This window comes from Panulirus ornatus, chromosome 8 (genome assembly GCF_036320965.1).
Source record: "Panulirus ornatus isolate Po-2019 chromosome 8, ASM3632096v1, whole genome shotgun sequence".
Lineage (NCBI taxonomy): Eukaryota > Metazoa > Arthropoda > Malacostraca > Decapoda > Palinuridae > Panulirus > Panulirus ornatus.
The window spans coordinates 10,914,243-10,934,501 of record NC_092231.1 but is presented as its reverse complement, the minus strand read 5'-3'; the positions used below and the strand labels follow the sequence as shown (position 1 = coordinate 10,934,501).

Here is a 20,259-nt window from a genome sequence, read left to right as displayed (position 1 = left end):
GATTGTTCTCCACCAGTCCAATGTTGGTCGTTCTGATGGTCTTTATTAGATTTACAATCAGATATTCTTTGGGGACCTATGTCCTGTTATTCCTTGTAATACGACAGTATTACTTAATTTTTTATCTGGTATTTCCATCCCACATGAAGAAGAGGTTAGGACATGAGTGGTTAGATTACCAGTTGATAATATTACTTCCCATTTATTGGTCTCAAACCTTAGAAAATCTTATCTTGAAATTCAGCTATTTTAAGCAACTAATGATTAGATTTTTTACATATCTGGCACACATTATGTATTGTAGAACAAATGTCAATTCCAGTCTGCTCTTAACAACCTTCTAAGATATGAACATTTAGAGTCATGTATGTAGACCACCAACTCATTAAAGACAAGTGCTCAGTTTGTATTTTAAATTATAATGAACTCTACTAGTCTTTGCTTTGAGCCACAAAGATGTTTTTTTTGCTATGCATGATATTGATATTTATGAATCACCATGGGAATCGTTTTGCAGCATTAAGCCTGTAAATAAGATTGGCAAGTGCTCTGAAGCTCAAGAAATTGGAGGGCAAAACAGACTGAAAAAGGAACCCAATTTTAATCCATAGCTACAGGGCTTCTCCCACAAGACCTCCACAACCAGATTTTAGACACTGCCATTGTTGCATCCAGTGCAGTGACCCAAAATAATCTTCCATGAAAATGTAAATCACGGCAACTCTCCAGGTTGAGACTTGCAACTCAGATTTTAAGCCAGTCCAATAACTTGGCAGAATTAGTAAGCCTCATGAAAGCTATCCCAACCTAACGTCCTTGTTAGCTTGTGTTTGGAAAATGTATTTGCTGGGCTTCAGAAAAGAATGAGTGATAATGAGAAATCTCAATGATGCAACAAATTTATATTTCTTCTGGTGAGTTGGTAAGCATAGAATTGAAATATACCTGGAGAAAAGTATGTGACTGCAATACATAATACGCTGAAGGTATTTGTGCATTGTCAATATGACCCTTAAAATGAAAGCATACTGCGCAGTTTATGCTCATTGTACGTTAGTGTTGTTCACTGATAGACATTATCATGTAAGATGAGTCACAAATGTTGACTTGCAGTCTCTAGTCACCTGTAAAACAGGTAGAATATTGGAAATCTATATTCCTGTGAACCAGCTGTGTCCTGAATTTTCTTATTATATGGATTTTAGAAGTGTTTGGGCCACAATATCATGAGAATATATCAAAACAGAGTGTTTTTTATATGTAATGTAGGTTTGAATCTTATTTCTTTGTAATATGTGTAAGTATATGGTACATGAAACATTTAGTCAAAAGTTGAATTATATACTTGAAACTCGAGCTCCAAGTTGCCAAATGTGAATTTAGTAGACCACAGATTTTGGGAGCTTATGTATTGTAGAAATACAGATCTTCAGTATTCTTCTTGTGTAAAGAATAGTATGGTGCTCCCATGTTCATTATCATTAGAGAACGGATTCTACAGATTTCGACGTATGCTAAGTATAGCCACACCATTTCAAAAATATCTATTTGGCAAGAAAACTTTTAGCTATAGCTACTTGCATATTGTCTTGTGATTTCACATGGGGAAATTAAGTGTTTATGGCTGCACAAGTGGACATTATGAGAAATTAAGGTGACATAAGCAGAATGAAGAAACTGGAGGAACTGTTGGTTTGAAAAAATCCAGTTCTATTGTTAGGACAGATCAGCCATTTCATTTTGTCTTGCGTGACATACTAATCAGTTCTCGTTTTGAGCTGCCTTTTACCTTTTCTGAGAGGATTTCTTTGTTTTATTCTTGATATACTACAGAAGAGACTGCCATTGTAGGAAATATGAAATAAATGAATGATACTGTGTAGAATAGTAGAAAAAATCACGATGGCCATGACTTGCATGACAGTCACAAATTGGCATTCCTCACCCTCTCAGAAGAAAGTTCAGCCTTGTACCCTCTGCTATTGCTTCACTTTACTAGTTTTGGCACAACAGATGGTGGGTTTAAAGGATGTTGAAACTACAGTATTTTATTTGACACTTAAGATAATGACTAGTATGACATTTAACATTACTTTAGCAAAAAAAGATTAGGCTAGCATCCCCCAGACATTAGCAATGAACAGATATGAATAATTCTCTTAGGATATTTCCATGCTATATTGATGACTTTTAACATTAATAACCTACATAAGTTATCGTATTGTTTCCCACATTGTGAAACACTCAGATCACTTGAAATTATTCATGCCAGGCTCAGAGCTATGTTTCTGGCTTTATCGAAGTTATCTTTGTTGAATGCACATTGGTCTTTTAAAATAGCTAACTTGGTTAGTGGCATGCACTTGCTTGTGTTGATACTTTGACATCAGAAAGGGGAAAGGTATGATTAAATGTAAAGATCTGATTCTTGCATTCGGCAAACTGCCATTTTGCATCAGCAAGACGCCAAACAAGATGATGCAATATTTTTTGCTATGCTATCAGTTCTTGTCTTGCTAAGATTTCCTTTGCAAATGCAAAGAGTAGAGTATTCACAACACATTTTTCATCCATTCAAACAACCTCATTTGGCTGAATGAGCCCTGGAACTACTCAGGAGTACTCAGTTTTGCTGATGTTTAAAGAAGCATTTGACACTTTTTCAATAATTATATTTTTTTTTTTTTTTTTTTTCCTTGCTCCTTTATCCAGAAGTTTTGCTCTATTTTTGCTGTCTATGAAATGTTATTTTTTTTTTTACATTATTTATATCCTGCATTTTTTTTTATACTGGTTGTATATCAATTTCTGCCTTTCTTTGTTTTCTTTTTCTTTTTAGGTTTAAGAGACACATCGTGAGACAAAAATCAACGAAAGGATAAGATATATATATATATATATATATATATATATATATATATATATATAGATAGATATAACCCTACATACACTAGCAAAGTTACCTAGTAATGCCCAGAGAAAACATGCTTTTATATCTTAAATGGCCTTTGGTGCTGATCGCTGAAAAATTTAAATTTGCTGCCACTTTTGAGGTAAATGAATACCATGAAGCTGTGAAGCTGTAATAATTCTGAACCTTGAAAGGTGGCCTTTGTTGGTCATCATGTTCTGGCACTGTTTTTCTTGAATTATTCATTTGATCCTGAGGTATCGTCCTTATAATTTGAGGTAGTTAGGTAGCCAATTTTGATTGAATGCATTAATATAAGTGTAATTTATAATGCTTAGGTAGCCTAAAAAATGCTGCCTTCAAGGCCAACATGCAGTAACCTAATACCTTACCCAGATTCTGAAGTACTTATAAAATTTATGGCTTCTAGGTGCTACATATAACTGTAGTAGGTCCTAACCTTGCAAGGTGGCTCTTAAGGCCAGGATGTGGTACCCTTGAATATTGCTTTTAATCTCAAGGTGCCTTCATTATGATTTGAAGCTGCCATGTCACCTGTTTTGAATGAATTTTGTGAACTAAGTGTATTGGCCTTTAATAACTTCAAAGTGACCTTCAAGGCTGGTGTATGGTTGTCCAGGTTTTAAAGTACCTACACCCAAAATTTGGGAACTTTTGGTAATACATGAACCTTGCAAGGTAGCCTTTTTGCCCTGTAAGGGCAGGTTTTGGTACCCTTTTATCCTGCCTGTGAACCCTAGGTACCATCATTATGATTTTAAATTGCCAGTTCCATATTTTGATTGAGTGTGATCAGTATGCAGATGTGGACTTTGACAGCCTCAAAAATGACTTCTGAGTCAGTTTGCAGCTTTGTATAACCTTGCCAGCTTCAAATGTACCTATATTCAAAATTTGTGACCCTGAGTTGCTGCATGAAGCTGTTTAATTTTGTACCTGGGAAGGTGACCATTGTTGACTTTGATCCTGAGGTAACGTTATTATGATTAGAGGCTACTAGGTCACCTATTTTGAATGAGGTCAGTTATCTATAAGGGTAGGGTGGCCTCACAGCTGCCTGTAAAGCCATCTAGCTTTAGCTTAGAACCTCATTCAGAATTTTTAAAATCCTTCTTCTTAAATTTGTGGATTTTAAGTGCTATATGAAGCTATAGTAACCCTAAAAATTAAAAAGTGTCCTTTTAAGGACAGGCCCTGGTTTCTTGGATCCTTTGTTATATGTGTATATATCATTGTCAGTTAACAAAAGGGAGTTCCAGTACAGTCTCATTAAGGAACTTCATAACTTAAATGATTGATCATTTCATTACATCTGACTATAACAGCCTTAAAGTCTCAGGAGCAACTATATAGTGCATTTTTATGAAAATCTTACTAATAATGATGATGATTCTATAGTGATGATAATATACACATTTGTAAATACTAATTTTTGCTGGACATTTTATTTCATTTTATGACAGACTTTTCAGGCAGTTTTTAAATTCATCAGTAGAATATAGAAAAGGGGAGATTTATCTCAGACTTTAATTTTTTCACTGTTATACCTCAAAAATTGCATGAAACTAATGAATTGAAATACTTTAAAAAGAATGAATATTCTTCACATTTCAGACTCTTCACAGTATCTAGTGTAAGATATTGTAGAAGGTGCAGCCATGGTTTGCACAAGAAAATAATTTTAAGTGAATTGAGTTGCGAGAATTGCAATTAAGTCCAGTAGAAAGCAGTTTTAACACACAGTTCCTGACTTGACAGGTATTTTTATCACATGCAGGTGACATTGCTGATTTTTTTTTTTTTAATTTTAGGCATCATCAGGTTTTCCCAAAGTGTAACTGATTAACCAGGCTGCATTTGATATACAGAATGTAAACTGGAACAGCATGCTTTAGTAAGAAACTGCTTATCCCATTGAAATTGTGGAGCTAAGGATTTCTTTCTGAATATGGCTCCATATAAATATGAGGGAAAAGTGATACACTGAATGGCAATAAACAGACAAATGATATTTTGGAACTATACTGTTTTGGCAGTCTGACAGACAGCTTCAACATTTGATCACAGTTGTATGATAATGCTCTTTTTCTTTATTCCAGTTGGGAAAACTTCGCTCATCACAAGGTTTATGTATGATTCGTTCGACAACACCTACCAGGTAGATATGAGTGACTCGCTGTATGTCATTTTAAAGTTAAAGCAGCTAGGTTTGCCTTGTGTCATCCAGTTTGTCTTTATGCATACTATGATTACATCAGTTTATGGATAATATATATGAAGATTTAAAAAAAAATTATGAAACAAGGCTTGAAGTTTTTTATTTCTTTATTTTTGGCATAGTATCCAGTCATTTGAAAAGTATAATCAAACTGTTGTTTGTAGATAAGCACTTTGTAGTAAAGTGTTAGCATTGGTAGACCACTTTTCCCCTTGGTTCAGATACCTGAGTAGATTTTTTTCTAATGTATCTTAGTGTCTCATATATTACCTTTTATTTATTCAGTATAGTCTTATTACTTGATGTGATAGGGAAAATCCTCTCTTCTTGTTTTACTTTCCCAAAAGTGAAATGAAGGAGCCAAGCGAGGATTATCCTTCCTATCAAGGCTTAGTTGTGTCTTCTTGATGCTACCTCACTTCCGCTAGAAATAGCACACACATGAAAGAAGATTGGGCACTAAAAAGTAACCACATATGTGTGCATTAAGTTTTTGTGAAAGTAAGAAGTAAGGGTGAGGTATAGTTGATAAGTTTGATTTTTTTTATATTTATATAATGCATGTGAATGATGTTGCAGAGGCTGCCTCTACCTGATCCACCACATGAGACTGGAAATGAGAGTACCTTTCATGTCCAAATGTATTTCTAGTCGTACAATTCAGGCCTTTGTATGTGATCGATACATATGGTGGTTTATGGTTTTCATAAGTTTATTTTTCGATGCTTGGAGGGTATACTGAGATGAGAAATAGTTTGTCACCATAAGTGAAATATTGAGACAATTATTTTCAGCTGTAATCTTATTTGTTGACAGTATTCTTAAGTACAGCTATGCATTTTGATAGATTGCTTTTTTTATCTAGATTTTTCTAGTTTTTGGATGAGAAATCATGAGAGGTCTCATGTTTCCTGCTTTCAGTTATGTTAGTTGAAACTACTTTGAGAATTAAGAATTAAATGAAGACATGAAATAAATAATCGAGTCATCTAAAATTTCATGTACTTTTCTCTGACCCTCAGAGCTTTACTAGATTTTTTAAAACAAAAATATGGAGTTGAATGAATTTCCAGCCTACCCAGCCCTCCATTATAGAGAAATTTATGATTTGAAGTCTTCTTGTAAAGATTTGCTGCTGATATCAAAAGTAGAAAAATCACATGTATATTGTGATGATGAAAGACTTGAATCAGATGTCAGTCATGTGTCCCAGTGGGCCACTAAAGACACATAATGCACATAGCAACAACACCAGCAGACATCAGTGTTACATAAAAGATGGTGAAAGACCCAAAACTTATTCAGATGACATTACCTTCTATAGGCATGACAAAGAACCATCACCTCTGCAAAGATGATGGTGAAATGGATACTAAGAACCATCAAAGTGGTGGGAAGAAAACAAGTTATGAAACTTCAAAGCACATATATCTTCTTAACAGAAATGTTGTTGTTTTCTGTCATCCATTTTTAAGGATGGCAAAGTTGTCAGGATAGAAAAGGGAAAAAAAATCACATTTTCCATTGACTTGGTCAAAAATATCCAGTATTTCCTAGAAACATCTAAAATAACCTGGGCTGCAGGACAGTGGGAGAGCTGGAGTACACACACTGATAATGTTTTAATGCTTGGGTTTTGTTTAATACTCATAAAAATTTTCCCTAGTCACACACTATCTATGAAAAGCTACAATATACCAGCAATGCAATGTAAGGATACCGTGAATACAGAAAGGGAAAATAGTGTCAGCATGCAAGGCCTCACACTGTTCATTACTCTGGCTTGTTTGATATACCTTAGTGGAAGCTGTCCATTCATGTTCCGAGTCCAGGGGTTTTCTCATGATCTAATTTGCTGCTAAGAAACTGTATGAACATGAGTCCCAGATGTTTTAGTTGTTTGCTTCTGTTTCTGGTTGTATATCTTTTCTTCAGTGTATTTTGATATTTACATTCTACTCTGTATCATTCCTACAAGGAATAGTCTGGGATGAAGTTTGGGGCGGGGCCTTCCAGTATTTTCCATATTTCATGTCATTAATATTTACTCACATTTTTTAGATATTTTATCCTGTCCCAGTGATTTGAGTGTTATACTGAGTCTATGAAGGTGGTTAATGACCTTCAGTTGGTTGTCTGCTCAGTAGTTTCCGTAGCCCAGTTTGATGTTAGTCCACAAGGATTATATTGGGAGTTTGGAGATATAACAAGCTTAGGGAGAGGGGGACAAGGTGACAGAACACGTAGCCAATACCAGTTACGAGCAAGCGGGCAGGTAATTAGTGAGGGGATGACAAGGCTGGTGGACGGTTCGGCCGACATATCTGTCGGATTAGTCATAGCGGCGATGTCTACCGCTAACCTCGATGTTTCCCAGCACCTTCTCTCGTTCTTGGTACACACACAGCATGGAAGTTTGTTTCTTGAAATTCTTGCACTTCAGCCCCCATGACATAGTTGACGTGTTTTGCCGTAGAAAGACGTTACTGGTAATTTAGCTCTGTTTGAATTAATTCTTTTAGCTTTCCATGTATTTTCATGTTTAAGGTTAGAGGCAGGATCTAAAAGAAAAAAAAAGCTAAAAAGATAATGGAGGAGAGTTGGATGGTTGAATTGTAGAAATTGAAGAGGAGTTGGATGGTTGAAATGTCCCATTACTTGGGGAAAATAATACATTCCCAAGGAAGAAAGTTCTATTGCTATAGATAAATTCCATGGGTGTTAGTCATGGGGTAAAGCCGCTGATGTGGAGATAGCTTTATTATCAAGATGGCCCGGATTTGGTATCTGGATAGTTTGTGTGTTTGATAACATCTTGTCGATGGTGATGTCGAGCCATGAGGTGCATAGTAGACGACCTAGTTGTGTATTGTGAATTTTTGCTTTGGAAGGGGCCTGTGTCACGGTTAACCTTTTAGGTCTAAAGTACGGCGGTAGGATAAGCTCAGCCGTTCCGTCGCCGTGCCCAAGGTTTTGAGTAAAACCTGAAAATGAGCAGTGTATTGCAGTACATTTATGTTCATGGAAGAGCCGAGTGAATTACATAATCAGTCCTGACAAGTCTGTAGCTATCTGTCAAATATTGTGGTTGTACATACAGCGCGCCGACACACACACACACACACACACACACACACACACACACACACACACATATAGGTTACTCTCAATCAATAACCGCACGCACACGCCTGCTCTCTTCTCCCTCCCTCTCTTTCTCTCTCTCTCTTACCCGCTTCCCCCCAACACTTTCCTCCACCTCTGCTCTCCTTTATTCTCTTCTCCCTTTCCTCTATTGTTCAGAAGCTTCTCCTTCTTCGTCGCCAACATAAACGCACTCACCACCACCTCTCCACTACTGCTTCTCTTTCTCTCACACGCTCCCAGCTCCCTAACACGCTCTTCTTCCCTCCCAACGCCTCTCTAGACTGCAATTTTCCTCCCCCCCCCCCTCTCTCTCTCTCTCTTTCCCCCGCCTCTCACCGCTCCAGTCTTCCTCGCACCCGTCCTCCTTGTTTCCCCTCTCTCAGCCCCGCCATGTGTCTTAACCCCTTGAGCACGGTGGCACGAGTCTTGGGTCGGCCTCAAGATGTCTTGTTGCCGTTGGGCCCAAGGGTTGCGCCGCCGCCGGGTTCCGGGGTTCAAAACTACACACTCTTGACTTTAAGTGGTGCAGCAATTATGCCAGGCGCCATTAGACGCAACTTACGGCACACTTCATCCACTTTTCACGTCCTTAAGGCCTTCCCCCTGACTGCCTGATGTCTTGCCTCGTGCCAAATTATCTTACGTTGCATGGAAAAAGGAAATTCCTCAGAGATTCTGATTTGTCTTTCTGCCACTGTGGGATATAGAGAAATTTTATTACTAATGCCTTCCTGAAACCATAGATCTTACTGTAAAGTAAAAACGTAATATGTATGCATATAAGAAGACTTAATTAGCAAATTGAAAGAATTACATTACGAGGAAGCATGCATGCACGAATGCGACACACACACACACACACACACACACACACACACGCATGTAAAACTTCCTCCTCGTGTAGAACAAGTAAGCATTACACTATTGATGTGTAAACATTTGTATGATAAGGTTCGAGTTAGGGGTCCTACGAGAGCAAATAGGAGATTACACACACACACACACACACACACACACACACACACACACCAGGCCGAGCAACCAGGGGTCATAAGAAGTAAACTTTTAAGATAGGACGAGAAAAAGTATTTTATCATCAGGTGGTGGTAGAGAACTGGAGTGAATTAAGTGATGAAACTGTTAGTGCTAGCAGAATGTAGAGGTTTAGAAGCTTACTGTGGGGAGAGAAAGATCTCTAGATTGGCGTTCCCTCGAGTGTGGAACTGTTCCTATTACAAGTGGTTAAAGACACACACACCATATATATATATATATATATATATATATATATATATATATATATATATATCGCACATAAAACCTTCCACAAGAGCGTTTCTGCAACGGTACGAATCGGTCAATCCGGATGAGTGATCATCTTGGGATCTGCTCTCCTAGACAGCCAGGCACCACCACGCACGCTTCCGCAGTAGACCAGCCTTTGTTAGACGAAGAAGGTCTCGTTAATTTGGCGAGGCGTTGACCCAAAAGGAACATCGCATCTACGGCCTTACTAGAGGACCCGCAACAATGGCCCGTGACTGTCTGGCTGGCTGGTGTAGGTCCCAGGTCACGGCGTTGGCCGACCGGCGGCCGTCGGGAGGGGATTATCGACCTAACGGGCCTTCTGCACAGGATCGCTAGTTCCTCGTGACGTCACACCACAGTGCAGGCTGGTCGGCCTGTTGGGGTTCCCGGAGCAACAGCAGCGGTGGCGGCGGCGGCATCTCGCCCTACTCTGCCGCCTCCACCGACTGCCACCTTCGCGCACCTTTCTAAGCTGGTTTTTCCAGTGTGGTCTCCACACACACTCATAGGACATGTCTTAGTTCCTATAGGGTACCCATTGTTTTTCTGCTGATAACCTTTATATATATATATATATATATATATATATATATATATATATATATATATATATATATATATATATAGGTAGCTCTACAACGACCATCATGTGCATTCACATTCTTAAACTGGATCAACCAAAGATTCGTCCCTCCCTCCTTCCATGTATTCCTGGGCTAGGTTAGATTAAGGTTCGGACCTTATTCTAGAGGATCGTGGGAATCGGGAGGGCGAATCTTCAGGTGATCATATAAACCAATTTAGCACGACGGTACGCCTCTTACCATGTGCGATACAACCTATGTGCACGACGGTTCAACTGGTCAGTATGTCAGCCTGGCTTTTCGACCTGACCCTGACGTGCTCGTAGGTTTAAGCGTCATTAAGAAGATTGGATTTTTCCGTGTTAGCATTCCGCAAATGGCCACGGCTCGCCCGTACATTTTTAATGCTTTAGAGGCGTGTGTTTACTGTGTATGTGTTTGTTTTGACATGTTATGGGAACATGAGGTTATGGAAATGATCATGTTAAGCACATTAATTAATGTCATCGTACGTAAGGTGTTTCAAGTTCTTGTACTCTGGGTTGAATCGTCTTACTTAAGGGGTTGAAGTCGTCACATTCATAGGGTTGAATGGTTTTCCTTAAAGGGGTTTAACTCGTCGTGCTCAAGGTATTCAGGGCGTTAGAGAAATTGTTAGTCTTTCGCGAACGTTAGTCGAGGATAGAATATAGAAGAGAAGAGCATGTGTGTGTGTGTGTGTGTGTGTATACCTTGTATATGTTCTTTCGGTGTGTCTGTGTGAAGTGGCGTCCCTTTTTTGTGTGTGTCTGTGGGAGTGGTAGGTAAGGTGTAGCCCAGTGTGGGTTCCATCCATGCCTCACCTGAGCATGTGACGTCACCAGCCCCCGCATGACTCACTAAGCTCACATGACAGCTGGTCGTCACACCCAACCCCACGCGCTCCAGGTTTTCCCATCCTAGTATGAACAACGGACACTCAGACGACGAGTGCAACCTCTTGAACGCGAGGATACGAGCCTTGGGTATTAATGGCCTGGCCTGCTGACCATAATCAGGTCATACGTAAGGGTTGAACCATCGTCCTTAAGGGTTGTGCCGTCGTGATACAGGGGGACCTACCGATGTACTAAAACGGTTTGTATTAGGGAGGTCCTCATTTTTTTTTTTTTTACCGCTGTTACGTGTCGTTATCCTTTACTGTATTTTTTCTAAAGAATTACGCTGAATTTATTATCATTATTATTATTATTATTATTATTATATTTATTTTATTATTGCTATTTCACTGACTTTAAGAAAACATTGCGGATGAAGAATATACCGAAAGTTGGCCGCGCCAGAAGTGCGCGCAGGCCTTCACCGTCACCCGGCCTCCATGAATATTGCTGGCAGCTTCCAGAGAGACACCACGGGATGGAGCCACCAATCCCCCCCACCCCACCCCACCCACGCCATCCCTGCCTGTGCCGACTCGGTTCTGGATGAACTTTGAACCTTCATCCACCTCTGCACTTTCAGAGCTTTCCACCGCTAGCGGGCAGAGATCCGAGTCATTCTCTCTCTCTCTCTCTCTCTCTCTCTCTCTCTCTCTCTCTCTCTCTCTCTCTCTCTCTCTCTCTCTCTCTCTCTCTCTCTCTCTCAATTCACATGTTTTCTCACCATGCCTCGGCTGACCTTGGCTGGTTGAAGAGTCTACAGCTCGTAATTCTTCGGTGTTTTGCTTCGAGGGTTCCGAAGGGAAACGAGTGCTGCCATCAGCTTTATTTTACCTTTTTATTTTTGTAACCCTTGTGTAGAGATACTGTGCTGCCACCACCCGCTTTTTTATTTTTGAAAGGGGAGTTTTTGTCCCCTTTGTGTAGCGAAGATAGGGGTAGTCAGAAAGGTTATAAACATTTTAAAAGTTAAAGAATACAAGAAAAATCATGCTACTCATCACGCCGTGCAGTTTTAAGTATGGTGACGAAATGCACCGTACAATCGTTACCGTTCAACAGAGTGGATGTTGTTGTATTATATAGCCTGACGTCCTGTGTTGCGTTCGGACATCTCCCATGTCTTGGCAAAATAGAGGCGGGACGCATGGAATACGAAAAACATAAAACGCCGTAACGGAAAAAATTGTCAAACATCGTAGCGCGAGCGTCCGAGCATGAAGATTAGATATTTTTTGCATGAATCGGAATATTTCGGCGTAATTTAGCGTGAATGAGCATTGGTGTAACATAAATCGATTTGTACCTATGTCAGAGGAAAAGTTGTATTTGATTGATGACATTACTGGCTTCCTGCCCTTAATGTTCTCTAGGTATGTTTTGGATGTTTTTTCTTCTATAAATCCAGGTGCTCAATCGCATTCAGAGCTGGCTTCAGTATGAGGGGGATCCGGGGCAAATATCTTCTGGAAGGCCCTATCCTTAGGCCCTAAGGTTGTTATAGAAAGTATAGGGTAGCGGTATAGGTTTTGTATTTTGAGAGTTAAACTAATACATTTAAACAAAAGCGCCTGTTATTAGTTGAGATAAGTCACACACACACACACACACACACACACACACACACACACACACACACATATATATATATATATATATATATATATATATATATATATATATATATATATATATTTATATATATGCACACTGCTCATTGCAATGAGAAAAAGGTCGCTCTTCAAGTTTTTTCCGCACTTCATTGTTTTCAAGTGAAAAGAATCTTATCAGACTCTCAAAGAATCCAAAATATTTTAATCCAGGTTGAGAATGTAGGGGATCACAGGCGCTGACCTGAGGTATGGTAGATTTCGGATGGGTCTTTATCAGCTTCTACTTGAGTTACCTCAACGTGTGCGATTCGAGACGGGTAATGGAAAAAGTCACTCTCCAAATTTGCAGTCACACCATGCGACTTCCGGCCCCGAGATATTTGTCAAAATAACTGAATTTCGCGGGAGGCCCGAAGTATGGGAGGGGACGGGGCGAGACAAAATGTCCTCGATGACGTGCGCTAATACGTATACTGGTAAGGGTGCTGTCTAATATTTCTTCCCTTTCTTTTTGTATCTGTGTGTTTGTGTCCCCCACTCTTGTTCACCCTCCTGTCCTGTCTCGCCCTGCGAGCATGCCATGTTGTCTCTCTGGTAGGGGACATGTATTTGATTATTTGGTGGCGTGGGGATCTAGGGTGTCTGATGGTGTGTGTGTTTGTGTGGATATCTGAGGTGCATGGTGGTGGTGGTGGTATCTAAGATGAGGTGTGTGGTAGTAGTGGTATCCTAGGTGTAAGGTGGGTGGCTGTGAACATCTGAGGTATATCGTGACGAAACTTTAAGGTTTTGTCAAAAGGCAAGCCTAGCGCGTATGGCTTACCGCAGGATATTCCAGGGTTACGAAGGGACGAATCGTGTGAGTTAGTCAAGGTTTTATGTATGAGACAGAGAATGCTTGATGGTAAGTAACTGAGGTTTCAGAATAGGGTAGTAGGCATCTGATGCGTTTTGTGGTGATGCTGGTAAGTGTCAGAAATGTCTCATGGTGGTGTTATCTGAGGTATGTGGTTATGGTGAATCTGAGGTGTATGTTGGCTGTGTTAGTAGGTATCTGTGGTGATAAGTGATATTGATGGTGAGTGTGAGGCGTTTGGTGATGGCGGGGGTGAGTATCTGAGGTGTCAGGTGGTAGTATTGGTCCCGATCTGAGATGTTTGATGTTGATGGTGTATTGAGGTGTATGATGGTGGTAGTAAATATCTGAGGTGTCTGGTGGTGGTGTACCAGTCTCTGAATTTCCAGTAGTCTCCATAACCATGGGAGTTTCATGCGGGAATCATTTTCTGGTGGAGGGGATTGTGTGTGTGTGTGTGTGTGTGTGTGTGTGCGCGCGCGCGCGCGCACTCATGAGGCGCGTGGGGCTGTGATGGCGGAGTGGAGGCGACAGTGCGAGGAGGAGGCGCCTTAAAGCAGACAGAAGCAACGCCTGGGGGTTGAGCCGCTGCAGCCGCTCGCCTCCCTCTGCTCCCTCTGGCACGCACTGCGGCGGGGCCCGCACAGCCATTGCAGCTTCGGCTGGGGGTTGAGTCAGTGAGGGATGGAGGGAGGAGGGTGTCTTTGCTGTTTACCAGTTCTCCCAAACCCTAAATCTTGGGTGGGATTTGACTTCCAGCATGATGATCTGCGGGTTTATGTATGCCTTCGCTAGCTGCTTAGACTAAAAACGTAGGTGCTGGTAACAAAAGGATTTCCATATTACCGTTAACCATGTCAGGAGTTATTAGATAATTTCAAAGCAATGGTAACATGACCCGGTCTGTTCCTAAGATGTACTGCGGTCGTGATGAGCGCTGGCTTGTTAGGTATGCTGGGTGGTAAGGCGCCGGAGAAGCTGCAGTGGGAGAAATGTGAAATACTGTCGCTCTTGCGGTCATTCATTGGTATTGGCCAAGGCCACGCAGCTTTGTGTGCTCATTATTTATACGTGTGTCTTAACCCGATGAGCACAGCGGTAGGACCGTTCAGCACCATGGCGTGATCTTGGAGGACGACTGTACTACCGTAGGGCACTATGGGATGATCCTAGAGTACGGCATGAGGTGGATTGGTTTTCTGACCTGACCTCTAGGAGTCGTGTTCAAAGGCCAGGCCATCGAAACCATGAGAAACTCACGTAGTCTGTAATATAATGTGTGTGGCATTGATAATGAGGGCAGCACAGAACAGATAGCATCCCATGGTATATCTTGATCTGAACATGTGCGACACAGATATATTCCGTTTTTCAAGTGTTATCGGCACGTATCAACGATCGCTGCTCTCGTACACCTCTGGTGGAATGGCTCCGTAGTATCTTGGAAAATGGTTTGGCTGCTTGTAGGCGGAAGGAGGGAAAAGTGATGGTTTTGACGCACTTGTGTGCCTTAGGCCACCTAATTCACGGATACTGTAGGCACGAGTCTTCTCGGAAGGTGATTATCCTCACTGTCCGCTGTGGAGCCGGCGAATGATAACTTTTCCCCGAAGTATACGTTATCGCCCTCGTTCGTTTTAAGATGTTAGCGTTTGTAGATAAACCGGTGAAGGTGATTGTGGGTGAAGGCTTCATTCTGTCGTGGTCGGCGCTGCATTATTGACGGTGCACTTCCTCCTTTAAGTTGTTCAAAGGTCAAACGGACAGATTTAGAATGTGCTCGATATCTCTCGCCCCCGATCATTTAAACCATTGACTACGACGGCAGAATCCCATGGGTGCGACCACTAAACCCACTTTGGGTACGACGACTGAACCCATTTGGGTGCAACGACTGTAAACCCTCAGGGTACAACGACTGTAAACCCTCAGGGTACGACGACTGAACCCATTTGGGTACGACGACAGAACTCTCAGGGTACGACGACTGAACCCTCTTAAGGTACAACGACTAACACCCTTGAATACACTGTGTGCAAAGCAACCTTTTTCTTGAGACAGCTGTACTCCTTGTGTGTTATTAACTCGAGCACCTTGATGTCATTCTATACTCCTGGATGTAGTTAACGTACTCATGAGGTCATGTCTTCGCAAACCCATGGGGTTAAGTCTTGTACTCGAAGGTGTTGAGGAGGCCGCACCGAGGCAAGTGTAGTGTCTGGCGTGAAATTTTCATGGGGGTGGGTTGGGAGGTTTGGACGTTGACCGATATCTAGGCAGCCAGCCGCCATGACGCCTGAGCGAGCGCTCCATGGGGTTTAGGTTATGGGAACGGCCTACATCGCTTGGGCTCCGTGTTAAAGGCGCGCTCTCGCTCCCTCGGCGCTAGATTTTCTCCACCAGAGGTGCTCTTGTTTTAGGGGCGGCCTGATTCGCCGTTGCAGCGATGGTCACTATCTGGTTTGACGTTGTCGAAGGCTACAACGCTACTAACCGAGTTTTGTTATCTAACGCTAGCGAGGATTGTCTGTCTGTGGCAAGACCTGGCTCTTAAGGCCCCCCAGTCCCTCGCTGTCTTTTATACCCAGTGTGCGCGACGGGTGAAACCCTTAAGCACGGCGTCACGACCCCTGGGTGTTATGGAATGAATGCCCTGGTTTAACCAGACCCTCAAGTGTGAGTTCAGTGGCCAAGGCCATCATCATACGTTAAGGGCGTTCACCGTCGGCTCAAGGATCGTACCGTCACACTCGAGGGGGCTACACCTCCGTGGTGTATCGGATTAATGTTCCTGGTCAGGACGCATTCACGGGCCGCCAAGGGTCGACCACCCAGGTTCGATTCCTGGTTACAGCAGTCTGTCCGCAGTTAGCCCAGCTGTTCATCCATCCCTAGGTGTTGCTCGGTAAAATGGGTACCTGGCTCATGATAGTATATATATATATATATATATATATATATATATATATATATATATATATATATATATATATATATATATATATATATAAAGCTGATGTGAACCACTCCGCAGTTACAGTGAAGACTTAGCAGAAGTGGACCACCTGTGGATTAATGTGCCGCACGACAGGTGATGATTTGAACAATGTTCTTGAGTTGAGCTCGTAATGCCACCACTCTGCACAGTGCTTGGAGAGGAAAAGTACACTCTGAGTCTTGTTCATCACACACACACACACACACACATATATGTATATATATATATATATATATATATATATATATATATATATATATACATATATGTGTGTGTGTGTGTGTGTGTGTGCCTCTTGCACAGGGGTCCCGGGTTCGATCCTGGCTGTTGGAGGTTTGTATGTTATATAATCACGTTCTCTGTGTATTTATTTGAAATTACCTCGGACCAATAACAGGAAATTGCAGACTCCTTTGACGAGACTGTACTCCCAATGATACAACCTCGCAAAAAGTGACTAGTCTCCTGATGTAACCTCGAGCAGGTGGGCTCCGGCAACTCCCCTTAATTTTGTATATATATGTATTATTGATTCTGTATTAGATCGCAGTTTCTGGCGTTAGCGAGGTAGCGCCAGGAACAGACGGAAGAAAGGCCGCTTTCTCTCACATCCATTCTCTACAGACCTTTCCATGGTTTACCCCAGACACTTAAAAGGCCCTGGTTCAGTCCATTAACACCGCGTCGATCCCTGTATACCACATCCTTCCATTTCACCCTTTCCTATGTACGCCCTTCACCCTCCTGCATGTTCACTATCCTTCCATTCCCAATTTGGTCTCCACGTTCTTCTTGTTCCCTCCACTTGTGACCTGTCAACCTTTTCTTATTTTTAATACTCTCCCTATGTCCAAACATTTTCAGCACACCCTCATTAGTTCTCTCAACCACGCTCTTATTATCATCTCTCCTCTCTTTCTTACCCTTTCATTCTTACTCGATCAGGCCACCTCAACACGCATTGTCCTCAAGACATTTTATTTCCAACACACCCACCCACCCTCACATTCTTCCACAGCCGATTCCTTGCATCCATATGATTATGTTGGGAATACTGTACTTTCAAACATATCCAGTTTTGCTCTCCCAGATAACGGTCTCTCTTTCCACACATTCTTCAGTGCTCCCAGAACCTTCCCCTCGCCCACCCAATGACTCACTCGCGCTTCCTTGGTTCATCCGCTGCCACGTCCACTCCCAAGTATCTAGAACACTTCACTTCCTCCACTTTTTCTCCATGTGGCACATGCATGTATCATCGCATTTCGGATACCTCCTGTAGGTACTAGTAATGATTTATGCCCAGGCATTTTACAAGGACGCTTCATTTTCCTTCAGTCGACTTAGGGTTCGCAGGAAATTTGTATTAGCTGTAATATCAGATGAAGTGCTCCGTTGTGTGTGTGTGTGTGTGTGTGTGTGTGTGTGTGTGTGTGTGTGTGTGTGTGTGTGTGTGAGAGAGAGAGAGAGAGAGAAGAGAGAGAGAGAGAGAGAGAGAGAGAGAGAGAGAGAGAGAGAGAGAGAGAGAGAGAGAGAGAGATCTTTAACAGAGAGTCCATAGCGGTTACCTTAGTTATTTTGTTGGGGGGGGGGGGGAGAAATGAAGAGAAGGTTGCCTTTACTGGCATTATCGTCATCAGGCCGGTTTGAACCGCATCTGCTGCAGCCGGTGCTCTCTCTCTCTCTCTCTCTCTCTCTCTCTCTCTCTCTCTCTCTCTCTCTCTCTCTCTCTCTCTCTCTCTCTCTCGGACGCTTGAACTTTTCCTCCCACCCCGTCTCACACAGACACACCCACCCACGACCTCACTCTGTCGTCCATCGGTGCTCGCGCTCACATTCTTGCGAGTTCAGGAGGAACGTCGCCGGGAGGGGGGGGAGGTGGGGTAGCTTCGAGGCTCCACGGGGGTGCGTGCAAGTCTCTTGGTCTCGGCTGGGGTAACACAGTCGCCAGCGCCGTCTCGCACCTGTGGTAACTGTTTCCAGTGGTCGCATCCCGATGAAGCCAACTGTCGTTAGGTGGCCTGACTGCAAGTCAGTTACATTCGCTGAAGCATACATAAAACCCAACTATATTGAAGCTCGGAGCTCATGTATATATATATATATATATATATATATATATATATATATATATATATATATATATATATATATATATATATATATTATATATATTCCTATGAGTCCACGGGGAAAATGAAACACGAAAAGTTCCCAAGTGCACTTTCGTGTAATAATCACATCATCAGGGGAGACACAAGAGAGAAATATAAGTCAGTTGATATACATCGAAGAGACGAAGCTAGGACGCCATTTTCTAAACATGTGATTGTCCAAAACACACACACACACACACACACACACATATATATATATATATATATATATATATATATATATATATATATATATATATATATATGTATTCCATCCTCAAGGTTTTTATCTGTAGGTGGCTGGCAGGGATACACAGTGTTGGCCTTGTCTGCGGTTCTGGCTTTCACGTAGCTTTATTCAAACATCGTGCTGGTGCCGTTGCCTTCCTCCTGCGTTAGTCATGTTTGGGGATTTACCATCACTCTCGTATGAGCCCTTGCTCTCCTGTCATTATACTTCAGTCTCCTCCTTTGGCATAAAAAGAATTTGGTTATATGTATATGTTTGTGTGTGAATCCATGTTGTCCAGTGAGCGGATCAGGATAGTAGAGAAACCACAGGATGGAGCTGGAGCGTTACTCTCTCAACGTTTCGGCTCGAGACTCTGTTCGCACGCAGACTTTCAACATACGAATGCGGTGTATCACTGGAGAACAAACTGCTGTTTTGCCGGGCGTTTATACGTGCCTTTCTTATACATACACACACACGATACACGATCAAATTCTTTTTATGGCAAGGGAGGAGACGAAGGTGATTATTGGGAAGGTATGAGCTCGTATGCATTAGTGTCCGTTAAGTGTGCGATACCTTCTCGCATGGAATTATATTCTCCCTTTTAAGAATGACTAGGCTGTAATTTGACCTTTTCCACACGTACGCACACGCCTGGCTTCGGCTGGTGTGCTATGGGCGCACATTTAGGAGTAATGACATGGTACGTATTTAAAGCCTCTCTCCCCGCAACACACAAATAGCGATCGCAAAATGATAATCACACACACACACACACACACACACACACACTGCTGTTCCGTCCGTCCTTGCGGGATCTCATGGCAAGGACGGGAGTTTGGCCGGGAAGCGGTTGGCTCGACCGTCAGAAAGTTGGGACGTCACTCATGCTGCGTGTTTGTGGTTATCGCCTGGCCTCCCCACTCCACCAGTCCGGGTTCCCCAACTCCTTCCTTACTCTTCCAGTCCTGGCTCGCCATTCCTTCCTGATCACGCTTCCACTCTTGGCTCACCAGTCCTTCTGTACTACTCCAGTCTTGGCCCACCAGTCCTTCCATACTACTCCAGTCTTGGCCCACCAGTCCTTCCATAGTACTCCAGTCTTGGCTCATCAGTCCTTCCATAGTACTCCAGTCTTGGCTCACCAGTCCTTCCATAGTACTCCAGTCTTGGCCCACCAGTCCTTCCATACGACTCCAGTCTTGGCCCACCAGTCCTTCCATAGTACTCCAGTCTTGGCTCACCAGTCCTTCCATAGTACTCCAGTCTTGGCTCACCAGTCCTTCCATAGTACT

The 20,259-nt window shown here is 42.2% G+C and overlaps 1 protein-coding gene across 3 annotated transcripts in view; it reads left to right on the top strand.

Moving 5' to 3' along the window:
• Rab6 (RAS oncogene family member Rab6) overlaps nt 1-20,259 on the top strand; it is a 120,253-nt gene that overhangs the window by 5,263 nt on the left and 94,731 nt on the right. For all 3 annotated transcript variants that reach the window (XM_071664129.1, XM_071664130.1, XM_071664128.1), the window contains exon 2: nt 5,032-5,090. In XM_071664129.1, coding sequence (XP_071520230.1) covers nt 5,032-5,090 — 59 coding nt within the window. The remainder of the gene's footprint in view (nt 1-5,031; nt 5,091-20,259) is intronic.